The 11,773-nt window shown below is 39.7% G+C and overlaps 2 protein-coding genes across 2 annotated transcripts in view; one reads left to right on the top strand and one right to left on the bottom strand.

Annotated features, from left to right (window-relative positions):
* LOC118342031 (NADPH oxidase 4) overlaps positions 1-7,758 on the bottom strand; it is a 24,426-nt gene extending 16,668 nt beyond the window's left edge. Inside the window, exons 1-4 of the mRNA XM_035680458.1 lie at positions 7,312-7,758; positions 6,804-6,899; positions 1,358-1,468; positions 734-818 (exon numbers count right to left, since the gene is read on the bottom strand). Of these exons, the coding sequence (XP_035536351.1) occupies positions 734-818; positions 1,358-1,468; positions 6,804-6,899; positions 7,312-7,362 (343 nt within the window). The 5' untranslated portion in view covers positions 7,363-7,758. The remainder of the gene's footprint in view (positions 1-733; positions 819-1,357; positions 1,469-6,803; positions 6,900-7,311) is intronic.
* Positions 7,759-10,409: 2,651 nt separating this feature from the next.
* Positions 10,410-11,773, top strand: part of naalad2 (N-acetylated alpha-linked acidic dipeptidase 2) — a gene marked incomplete in the record, with an annotated part of 10,474 nt that continues 9,110 nt past the window's right edge. The window contains 2 exon segments of the mRNA XM_035679494.1: positions 10,410-10,678; positions 11,265-11,376. Of these exon segments, the coding sequence (XP_035535387.1) occupies positions 10,597-10,678; positions 11,265-11,376 (194 nt within the window).

Genomic DNA, 11,773 nt, shown 5'->3' with positions numbered 1-11,773 from the left:
ATCTATCTATCTAGTATAACAGATTGGATCCTCGTATTTGCTCCTAAAAGATCCGAATGCTAGATAGAAAATTGTGACATTCGTGTTCTGATGAGTGTTGGGTGTAAGCGTACAACATTTTGGTTTTTAATTCTTTACCAAGGGCAGGATAGTTGTTCTCTTAAAGTCTTTACATTTTCACCAGTGGACTCTCTGAACTCAAAATGTCCCAACAAACGGGATTAAAGGATTAGGGCCATCCTTGGCTCCACCAGATAGTGTAAGGATGGTGCAACCTAGATTCCAGGGATTTTAAAAGAAAGAGATTCTTGTTGAGTAAGAAACCAGATGAAGCAAGAGAGGCCAAGACATCTTGGACTTTAGCTCCTCTTAATCACGTCAAACTCTTCAGAGAACCCACCTAGATCCTAACATTTCCGCATCAATAGTTGGTTCTTATCATTAAGTGCCTTGTCTGCAATGGTAAAATGGCCATGTCTTTTAAAACCTCAATCTGTCCATTTGGTAACCCCAGGCTTTTTTTAATGTTATAAATACATGTATTTCTTTATTATAAAATGATATTATTTTTCAATTTGTTTCTATACCATGCTTTTGAGTTTGTATGGTATGCCTGACCCTAAGTAAAAATTGACATTTGACATGTAGTAAATCAGGGAAAGAGTGTCTGTTTAGCAAACACAGTGTGATACATGAATAAATATGAGCTGTGGTGATAAGTGACATTTTTTACCAGAGAAGATACAGATGGCAACTCCACAGGCCACATGAAAGGTCTTGCTCTTGTCCAGCAGTCTGCGAGTCTTTCTGCTCGATACCTGCATGAGTGCATGTGTTGTAACACAGATAAAAGTATTATCTTTGTTGGCTGGGGATCTTAACTGATAATTTACTAAACTTATTACTGTTTTCTTGCATTTTTACATCTCAAACTGTAAACTGTCACTAATTTACCTTAAGGAAAACAGAGCATTTCAGCAGTGAATTTACAATATATGAGCAGATTTACATCAAAAATACAAACCATCACAGATTTTTGAACAAACCCAACATTCAATTGTCTTTCATAAATCCTGCAACTTTACATCTGACATAAGTAAAAACTTGGTGTAGCTGCACGTGTTCAACTCAAAAAAAACGTTTTCTTAATCTAAAACAGCCTTGTGACTAGGGGTAATTTATTTTAAAGAATATAAAATTAGTAACAGCTGCTGACATTTCCAACTTATAATCAACTTGCTGTTTCAAATGGAAACTCAAACCCTCTTTTCTCATCTTCCTCAGTGGTTGATCATTAGTGAGACCAACATGAGGTAACACTAACAAAACCAACCACATTGATCAGTCTCTTTCTTACCGTGTGTGTTCCTCGGACAAAGGTGAGCAGGGAGCGACACATGGGCAACAGCACCAAGCTGCAGTTCAGGTTCAGTACAGATGCAGATGCCCTGCTGATGCACAGCCCCAGCTGGTAAAGACACACACACACACACAGTTAGGCAGGTTGGCTGAAATATGGACTGATTCAGCAGATGCAAAATGTTAATGGCCTGGCGGATTAAGGTACACACATTGGTGCTGCTCCTATTCACATTTGGACAATTCAGTATGTGCACTGAGAGCTTGAGGCATGACTTCAGTGTCACACAGGGTTATTTAAAACCATCTTTGTCCTCATTCTCAGTATGAAGTGCTAAGAATCGCTGTCCTGCTGAGGCTTTTCCTATAAACAGGACGATGACACACAAAAGCTTCTTTGGTCATGTTTTAAAAGGATAATTCAACATACACTTTAAAAAAAATCTAAAATGAATGAGATTTCTTTATCTTTATTACTGCCACCTACACAAGCAACCCTTCATTGCTGAATGCCTAAACTGTGTGCAAAGACAAACATATCAATGTCTGAGTAATTGTGTTTTCAAAGTCTGACACTCCTCTCGGACGCAAATCTAAAGTATTTTTTTTTATCTCAAATGTTCACAGGTTTTCAATACAGACAAATGTTACTAAATTACTTTGATGTTGAAGAAAACTTAAAAATGTCACGTAGGTAGGTTCTGGAGTTCCAAAGGTGTGTTTTCTATATAGATTTATGAACAATTTATACAATACAATAATATTGACATCCTCAGAAAGACACACCAAATCAAAAAAATTGCGTATCATGTCTTATCATGTTTGTGTGTTTAGATTTGGCTGACTTAGAGAAGAAGTAGCTTAAATTCCTTACTTCCACGAGTTATGTGTCACTGATGCTGCAACTGCTGACCATGTTGGCAAACTAAATCAGCAGCCCAAACCAGAATAACTAACTTTAGAACATCAGCATACCCATCCCTGTCACCTCACCTCGTCTTCCCCTCACCTGTCAGCTGCCATTGACATAATGAACCATCAAATCATCTGTCCACTCTTCCCAAACTAGGCCTCTCTGGTACTGAGGTTTGAGTCCAACCTCACAGTGAGATCATATAAAGTGGTATTGCAAGTAGAAGCATCAATTTCTTTCCACTGGGGTATCGCTAGGATCTGTGTTTGGCCCCCTTCTCTTCTCATTATACACTACCTCCCTTGGTCGGATTATTCACTCACATGGTTTTTGTTACCATTGCTATGTTGATGATATCCGGCTATATCTGTCCTTCCTGCCAAATGATTCCCACCGTGTACAGTAAAACCTCTGCAAGTGGTCCAAAATAAAGCAGCTCATGTCACTTTACTTTTTATTACTGGCTCCCAGTTGCTGCTCGCATTAAGTTCAAGTCTCTTTTGTTCACATATAGACTGGCCACTAGCATGGCACCAACCTGAATTCCCTCATTCTGGTTTATGATCCTTCTCACTCAACAAAAACAAACAACCAGTCCTAGCATCACTACTACACAAGAAATCTCTTTCTGTCTTCAAAAATTGCTTTGAAAATTACTCAGCTAATATGCTCTTTCACTCTGTCAATCTCTTGATGCTTCTCTAGCTCTTTCTCAAAATAAAAATGTTATTTGCCAGGCACTTGTACGTTACTTGACACACCTGCCCTTTTCACTCGTGTCAGGTGAAATGTGGAACTGAGTATTGAGGCATTTATTCTCAACGACTTCTCCTTCATCTACTGTGGCTTGGATTGTACCTTAGTTGCATGTTGCTTTGGACAAAAGCGTCTGGCAAATGAAAATGATACATTTCTACTACATCTCTGATCATCCTGTATGACTGATACAGCACCTGACACCAGGATGAAGAGTGCAGTTTACCTGAAGTGACATGGGAGGGACGTCTGCTATGTAATCTGGCTTTATGGATCTCAAGCCACAGCTGAATAATCAAAGCTGTTTTCATGCGGAAACACTGGACGTACTTTGGGTTCTTCTAAACTCAGCACATTTAAACACTTTCTTGGCAGCCTGTATGAGCACTGCTGGTGCCGTCTCTTCTGATTATCCCTAAGAAACTGAAACAGCTAGTGTGAGAGATGAAGGTGTGTGAGTGAGTAGATCAGACAGAGAGAGAGAGAGAGAGAGAGAGAGGGTCATACATGAAACTGTAGACCAACATTTTGAGACACTCCACACCAAAATCTTTAGAATATTAGACTCCTCTTGTAGCTTGAACTTGCTTCACGCAGTGGTGTTACAATGGATTCAAATGGCGGTAAGTTTTCATGGTGACTAACGTTAACAAGAAGTCTACACTTCTCAAACTAATCTAACAGCACATCTTCTTCTCCGCTATGCATCAATTGTTTCTTTTAATGTGTTTTTTTTTTTTTTTTAACGCAGTGAATAAACAATTAATTATGTCTCACTTTTAGTGTGCAGGGTTGTTTTACATGATGAATAACCCTGACACTTTTTGTACTATTACTGCAGCCCATAGCATGCACAGGATTAAAGTAGACAACAAAAACATGTCCTTACCTATTCATTAAGTGTACGTAAACCTAATTACTAAAACTTGTAATAATTAATTTTTTTGGGCCACTTGAGGACAGTGGAAACCAATTGGGAACACAACACTTACACGTTTCTAAGTTGATTTGGGAAACTTGTAAGTAAATTAACTTAGTTATCAAATATTTGGACGTGTAAATCCTGTAGTTACAGAGAAATTCTGAGTCGTGATTCTGGCCACCTGGTGGGTTTTTAGAGCTTTTTCACTGAAGACAGCCGAAAACAACACTACTATGAGAGCAGTGAGATATACAACTGGCAGGGGGTTTCTGAAAAGTGAGAATCAAAGTGAGAATCTACATATAGCAAGTCAAGGATAAATACTTAAAAGACTGATACCTTTACCCTTTACAAACTTCCCACACACATTCACTCAATACAGCTTGCCATGGAAAAGCAGCTGACGGCAAAACCACAAACAGGAGATCTGATATCCTGCTCTCAGTACATCCCCAACACCCCGAACAACCAAAACACAGACACACACAAATACCTACACACACACTCACCATACAGGTGAATGAGATAAGATGCTTTTTGAAGTTAAATCTAAGTTCCCTTCAGAAGCTTTAAAGCTTTGAAATACATCTCCATCTTGCATGTGCTTACACACACACACACACAAACACACGCACACACACATAAACTTAAGCCCTCTGGCAAGGCATTCAGTCAAAGCAGCGTGCCCACACTTGCCCCTCTTTCCCCTGTGCCTCCCACTGTACAGGCTGTGCATGAATAGCTCACACATGCTGCTTGTTGCCTGCCACATCTTATTTTTCCCCTTTTTTATACAACACACACACACATACACACACACACCTCTCTAACTGATTTTCATACTGTATTTTTTTTCCACTGATTCAATGTTTTAAAGCAAAGTCATTTGCAAATAATCCCAATGTATTATATTGACTTGATTCTTTTATGTGTCTGTATGCCCTTAAAGGTCCAGTGTGTAAGATTTAGGAGAAACTATTGGCAAAAAGGGAATATTCATAAGTATTAATGTATAATCACCTAGATATAGGCACTGTTGTGTTTCTGTTACCTTAGAATGACTCGTTGGTATCTACACACGCCGCGGGTCCCTTTCCATGGAGTCTGCCATGTTGAATTGCCATGTCTCTACAGTAGCTTAGAATGGACAAACCAAACACTGGCTGTAGATAGGGCCTTTTGCGTGGCCACCGTAGTTGCTCCTATACATTTCACAGCCGGTTCTCATTCCCAGATCAAATCAAATACAGACGCGAGGGGTGTTCAGAATCGCCACAATCTGCAACTTCACCGTTAAATTCCACTAAATCCTACACACTGGTCCTTTAAATGTAATAATTATCAGCTTGTGGTATGTTGTATAAAAACCATTGGAGGTTTTTTGTCTTATAAAAAAAGTAGTCTAGTCTAGCACCAAAATCCTCCTACAAGGTAGCTGCTGAGTTATTGCACATATCTGCTGAGTCCTGATGAGCCAGATGCACGCGCCACTGTTATAAACGTACCGTGCTGCTGACAATGTTTTAAAGTAATGACACACATAAGAAACTATTAAAATCATGTTGATGTGACCTGTTTTGGGGTCTGTACCAAACAAACATGTTTTCTTAAATCTGAAGAACAAGCTTTGTAGGTCAGGTCTTTGCAGAACTACAGTGCTACAGTATTATAATGCTGTTTGCACTTGGCCGTGTCACGATTTGGATCATATTTTGATTAATTGTGCAGCCCTAAAGCAAATTGCAGCTCGAAAAAAACAGGAAGCCTGAGATTGGACAGTAATGTTAGTAGCATTTGTGACACACACACACACACACACACACACACACACCAACTTGTGACAACGATTACACCAACTCTCACATGAGTCAACAAGCACCAAAATCAAATTCCTGATTCTCCCTGTGAGTATGTGACTGTGTGCCCTTGACACTATTGGCTGGCACGGACTGCCCAACCTGTGAACACACACACACACACAAACGTGGCTAACTGCTGTCACAGAGTTTAAAGCCACAACTCAGACTCATTAAACCTGCACGTGACAGTCGACCATCCATCACAAAGCCTGCTCCTGTGATATAAATAAAGGTTTCTGAAGCCAGAAAGCAGCAGGATTCCTCAAAAACAGAGATTTAGTCTATGATAAAAACCGACAGTCTGATTGTTGGCAACTGGACAGGCACTATAAAGTGTCACATGACCAGTTTTGAAGGCTATATCAGGATTCAAAAGCAAAAATCTAGTGAATATTAAATGTTTCTACTCTAAATAATAGTCATTGTTGAGGATGCAATCAATACAACTATTTGAAGCTCTATGGATATGGGTCACTGATTTCTCTTCATCTGAACTCTTTTTGTCAACAATTACACTTGTGAATCTCTTTGCACACAATCAAAACTTAAAAGCATGGATGTGCAGATGAGTCAGTGCAGATCTTAAAGGCCCACACACACACTCACAGACACCCGAGTCAAGTAAAATAACTGTGTGAGTGGACCACTGGTGTGTACAAGCTTCAAGAAGTGCAAAAATGAGGTGTCCAAAAACATTTCCTTGTTCACACACTCACTCACTACCGCCTGTATAAGAGACATTCCTCATTCAGTTCTGACTGAATAATAATTTTGTGTCATTGCTATCAAGTGTAGTTTCACACAACTGTAATGTTTGCATTTATGTGGCACACTGCATTGTGGGACAAAGTGTGCACTTTGTCCCACAATGTCAGCATGAACAATACCAGGACCAGCATGAACAATACCAGGACCCTGAAACTGAAGCAGCTAAATGGAATTCAGCCGTCATTTCTTCCAGTAAAACTACATCAGTAAATGTGTCAGGTCTTACCCCGAGCATCTTGTAGAGGTAGTGATACTGCTGTCCAGTGGAGTACAGCAGGAAGGTCTTGAGGAACAGCCAGGTGTTTGTTCCCAGCCACAGCATCTAAACACACACACACACACACACACACACAGCACAGGATGTACAGGATATAGTCCAAACCCACAGCCTTATGTTCATTATCACTCTCAACAAATACAAACATTTCTAATAATTGTGTTTACAATTCACATGTCAGGATTTACATTTGATCTTAACAATGTAAATCCATGGCATATAATGGTTGCAGCAGCCTGTATGGATGCAGCATATTGAGCATTAACAAACTGATTAACAGTCATTTAAATCAGCGTCTGTGTAGTGATCTTTCTTCAGGATGGAAGGTGGTAAGCCTAAAGAACTCGGACAACATCATTTCCAAGTGTTGCAGCAGCTCGTTAACAGGTAAAACAAACACATCCATGAACAGCCTACGATACGTGTGGACCGAACAGCTCTGACAAAAGTTCCCCACCAGGACCAAGTGCTTTCCCCCCTCGTTGGCGACCCAGCTCCGCGCCGACATGATGCCTTCACTGACTGCAGCTGCCCAAACTTTTCAGTTCAGCCTCGGTGCGGCTGAGAGGTGAAGTCCCGTCCTCCCCGCAGCTCTGTCTGTCTTTGTCTGCCTGTCTGTCTGTCTGACCGGCCGGTGTCTGCTCCGTCCTCCCTGCACTCCTCCGTCACGCCGCTCCTGTCTGCTCTGAGCGCATTTTTGACTTTTCATCCCCCCACAAGTCTCAGCGGCGAGGAGCTCCGTGTGCAGCACATCTGTCCCTGAAGATCATCTCATTTCTGTCTGCTTCACGGTCGACCTGGACGACAAGCGAGCGCCTAAAGCAGCTTGAGTAAAAGACTGACGGCGGGGTGAATAAAGTGAACCAATAAACAGGCAGGAGAACAATAAACATCGCTCCACCGCTCCGCACTGCTCCACCTCGGCCACCAGGGGGCGCCACAGCCTCATATGTCTCACTGCAGTGCGCTCATAAATATAACTTTCACCCGTTATTATGACTGTAAAGTTGAGTTTGCACTGTCTATAAGGTTATATGTGGTGTAACTAACAGCATTATTAATTGTTGATAACTCATTAAGACTTTATTGGCATTATTAGTAATAACTTTTGGGTTTGACTGGTAATCTATTTACTAATATCTCATTAACACTTGCAGTTGCAGATTTGATCGATTACAATCTTTTGTTAAAGACTTATTTACATATACAGCTGCAGATTGGGTGGCTTATTAGAAGGTGAGAGTTATAAATAGATTCTCAACATCTTATAACAGACCTGTCGCTCACCCAAAAGTAGTTCAAAACTGATGCAAGATAAGTGCACACATGATTAATAAACCCATTAGTTAAAACCTATAAAGCCATTATAAAGGATGCCTCATTAGAAAGTGACATTTAAGTGGTAATTGCTTATAATTGATGCTTCAAAGGTATAATATATCATGTTTATTTAACATTCTGACATGTGTTTTAATCTCTGATATTGATATAGTTTATCAGTCTGTAGACTTATTATCTGATCTTTTGGGGAAATGAGTCCAAGTATTACCACTGTACATGTCATCTCCCTGTGCTATCAGCGCCATCTTATGTCTTTATTAAGAAATGCAGCTGAAGCTATGAAAGAAGATTTGTGTTGAGGAGGTTTATCTTGAATTAAAGGACATTACAATGCAGCACATGCACATGCTGGAGAAGTAAATAAAGTTTTGTCTATATGAGTCATAGAAGTACACAATAACCAAAAGTTACTCCCTTTACTTTTCTTCTGGGGCTGTTTTTCATGGTTTAGTTCATTCTTGTCTTCGGAAACAGTGATTGGGGATCATATCACACGAACTCCAGAACAGCTACTAAATGGACCTTTGGGGTGAGATTTTTTTTTATTTTTTTTATCACTTTATAACTTCCATTGTGGCTGCAATGTGGAATGTTTAGCTAACCCCGTCCTACATCGTTTGACCTGATCTTATTACCCAACATCTCTGGTGAATACTCTTCAGGCTAACTGGATGCAAATTCCCAGCAACCAGCAACCTTAAATCTTGTAGAAAGCCTTTCCTGAAGAGGAGCGGTAACATATTAGTGTTTTTTATCAACAGTCTTATATGGGTGAAATCCTTTGTCCATTCAATGTACAAAGATTACAAAATATGGAGGAAAACAATATCAGATCATCACCCAAGTGTCTTCATCAGGGTTGTTTCATGCCCATCGTGGTTTTCTTTGGGATTTCTGGATCATAAACATTCATGTTCTTAATCTGGGAAAACTTGTCATTTGGTCTACATGTAGCCATAATATTTTGTGTTCCTTATCCTTTGTGTTGTCCCGGCTCTGTTATACATCTGGCGTGTGTGTCAGATGTGTGATGCTTTGTAGGCTAGTATTTTTGTTTTACAAGCTGTGACCATAGGAGTATCTGTTCCAACCCCAAAACAAAACTTCTGCAGAAATCATGTATTATTTCATGGGATAATACTCCCCTTGCCTGAGAAAAAAGTTGCTGAGGTTCATACTGTGTTTTGATTCACACATATTCTTTCAACCACACAGCTGCATGACTTTAAACACCACAAAATATAACAAAATTGTTATATTTTTGATTGTGTAAAAGTAATAAAATCCAGCACTGGTTTTAGGAGAACGTAGGTACCCAAACAACACAGTTGCAATTAAATTAAAATCAATCAATATACCAGTTCAAGGCAGCTGGTTTAATTAAAACAGTGTGTTGAGGACGAGGCAGAGCTGTGGTCTGTGTCCTCTCTACATTCCTGAGTGCAGAGAGCCTCCTCCCCATTTCACGCTCCAGCCCACTGCATGAAAGAGCTGTCCTCCACAGGATACAAGCACAGGGGGTCAAGCACGACTACGATCTGTATTTTTTAAAGTGTGGGAAAGAAAGACTGTCTATTGCAAAATACTTCACACCTGTAAACTGAAACTGAGCTAAAAGTGAAGAGAACCAGGCTTTAAAAATTGACTTCATCTATGCTAACATGCCTTTTTCTGTAAGATTCATACCTGAAACACTGTTTAGTGTCTGTTTTGCTGGTGGATTGGAAGCTGTGGTGACCAACTTACTTTATATGTCACAGCTTTATGGATTTAGTCTAAATTTTAACTCAGTATCTCATAATTTTGATTTGGAAAGTCTAAAGAGTGACTTATACTGCAAGTATTTCTATATAATGTGTAGAAATGGGCTTCCATGGGCAGATTTGATAACCATCATACAAATATTTTTTGTTACTTTACTGGCTTATTACTATAAACTTTGTAGTCTTATAATATATGTATAAGACTACACACTCATTTTTTGACTATAGCTAGTAACTGCAAGACACCTTTTTCACACGAGCTCAGGCGATTATCTATACATGCGATACATGTGTCCTCAGAGTGAATTTGGCCATCTAGTTTCAGGTTGGGTAATTATGAGTCAGCACTGGAACAACCAAGGTTCACAGTCATCAGTCTACTGGCCAAACATAGCACTAATGACTAGCTCCGTCATTGTACTCCTCTCCAACTTTCTACTCACCAACCCTCCTCCCTGATCTCTCTCTCTCTCTCTCTGCTTCTCTCTCTCTTTCTGTGTCTCTTTGTCTCACTCTATCTCACTCTGCCATTCCCCCACAGTGCACCACTTAAACAAATTACTCTCTATCTCTGCGAGTGAGCTCTGCAGGGTCAGGCGTGTCGCTGTGTGGAAGTCTCTTGGATATACCGCTTCAAAATGAGAAGGGAGAGCAGGTTAATTTGGTGGATCTGGTGGATTTTGGTTGTGACAGCTTTGTTCTTGCTGGGCTTCATCATAGGTAAGATAAGATAACAGAAACTTACACTGGACTGTGTAGAGAGAAATGTAAGTCAATAATCTGCAAATGACACTGACTATGCTCTGCATGTTTGTTTTTAATTAAAGATACCTTATTTAACGTTGTTATAATAGTGAAAATAATGGGATAGTTGACCATGACGTGTGTATAAATGGAAGAGAAGGCAGTTGCTGAAATAACAAATGTAGAGAGAAGGAGAACATAATGTTTTACTACTCTCACAAACTATCAAATCTACTCAGTACTGTTGGATGTTGTGTGTGTATGACCTTTAGTTTGTCACTACTCTGACACATTTCACATCTCTCTGCTCACAGCAGGTTAACACATGCTGCCCATAACCACAACTCCACTCAAAATATACTTTGTAACACAATGAGAGGTTTTTGTTGAGAGCAAATACAACTGGGCAGTGAGTGATAGATATTATGTGTGTTTCTCCTTCTTTATCTGATTTGTATTACTGTAATTTTGAAGAGCTCAGTTTAATCCCATCATAAAGTCACACAGTGCAGTCTTCTTGAGAGAACTAACACTGTCGTTCAACTCTCTGTGTGTGCTGTAGGCTGGTTTGCAAAGCCCACACATTCAAACACTGAAAATAACAGTGCTTCCAACAAGTATCTGAGGGAGTTTCTGGATGAAATGCAGCCAGACCAGATCAGAGAGCATCTCAGGTAAAAAAAATCACTAACAACACATTAAAGGAATGTCCACAAGTAATCCAAAGCAAAGGACAGTAGACGATGTTCTTCTTTCCAAGAGGTTTCTACTCCAAATCTCATGTGGGATTTCCTTGAATCCATGTGGCAAAGGGCACTGAAATATTATTAATAAGAAAAGAAAAAAAATCTGTGATTAATACTTTATTAATTACAATTATTTATTTTAAAAGGCCTACTGCAATGTTTAAAACCATTAGTTGACAATGACATTGCTGTCAACATCGTCTTTTTCATGTTCGTCATCGGTCACTACTATTAATGTAGTTGTTGCCACTGTTGTTGCTGTACATCTGTCTATCTCTGTCTGTCTGTCTGTCTCTGTCTATCTCTGTCTCTCTGTCTCTCTGTC

Source organism: Morone saxatilis, unplaced genomic scaffold, assembly GCF_004916995.1.
Source record: "Morone saxatilis isolate NCDOM2014 unplaced genomic scaffold, NCSU_SB_2.0 Contig8, whole genome shotgun sequence".
NCBI classification, from domain to species: Eukaryota; Metazoa; Chordata; class Actinopteri; family Moronidae; genus Morone; species Morone saxatilis.
This window is presented reverse-complemented; position numbering and strand designations above follow the sequence as displayed.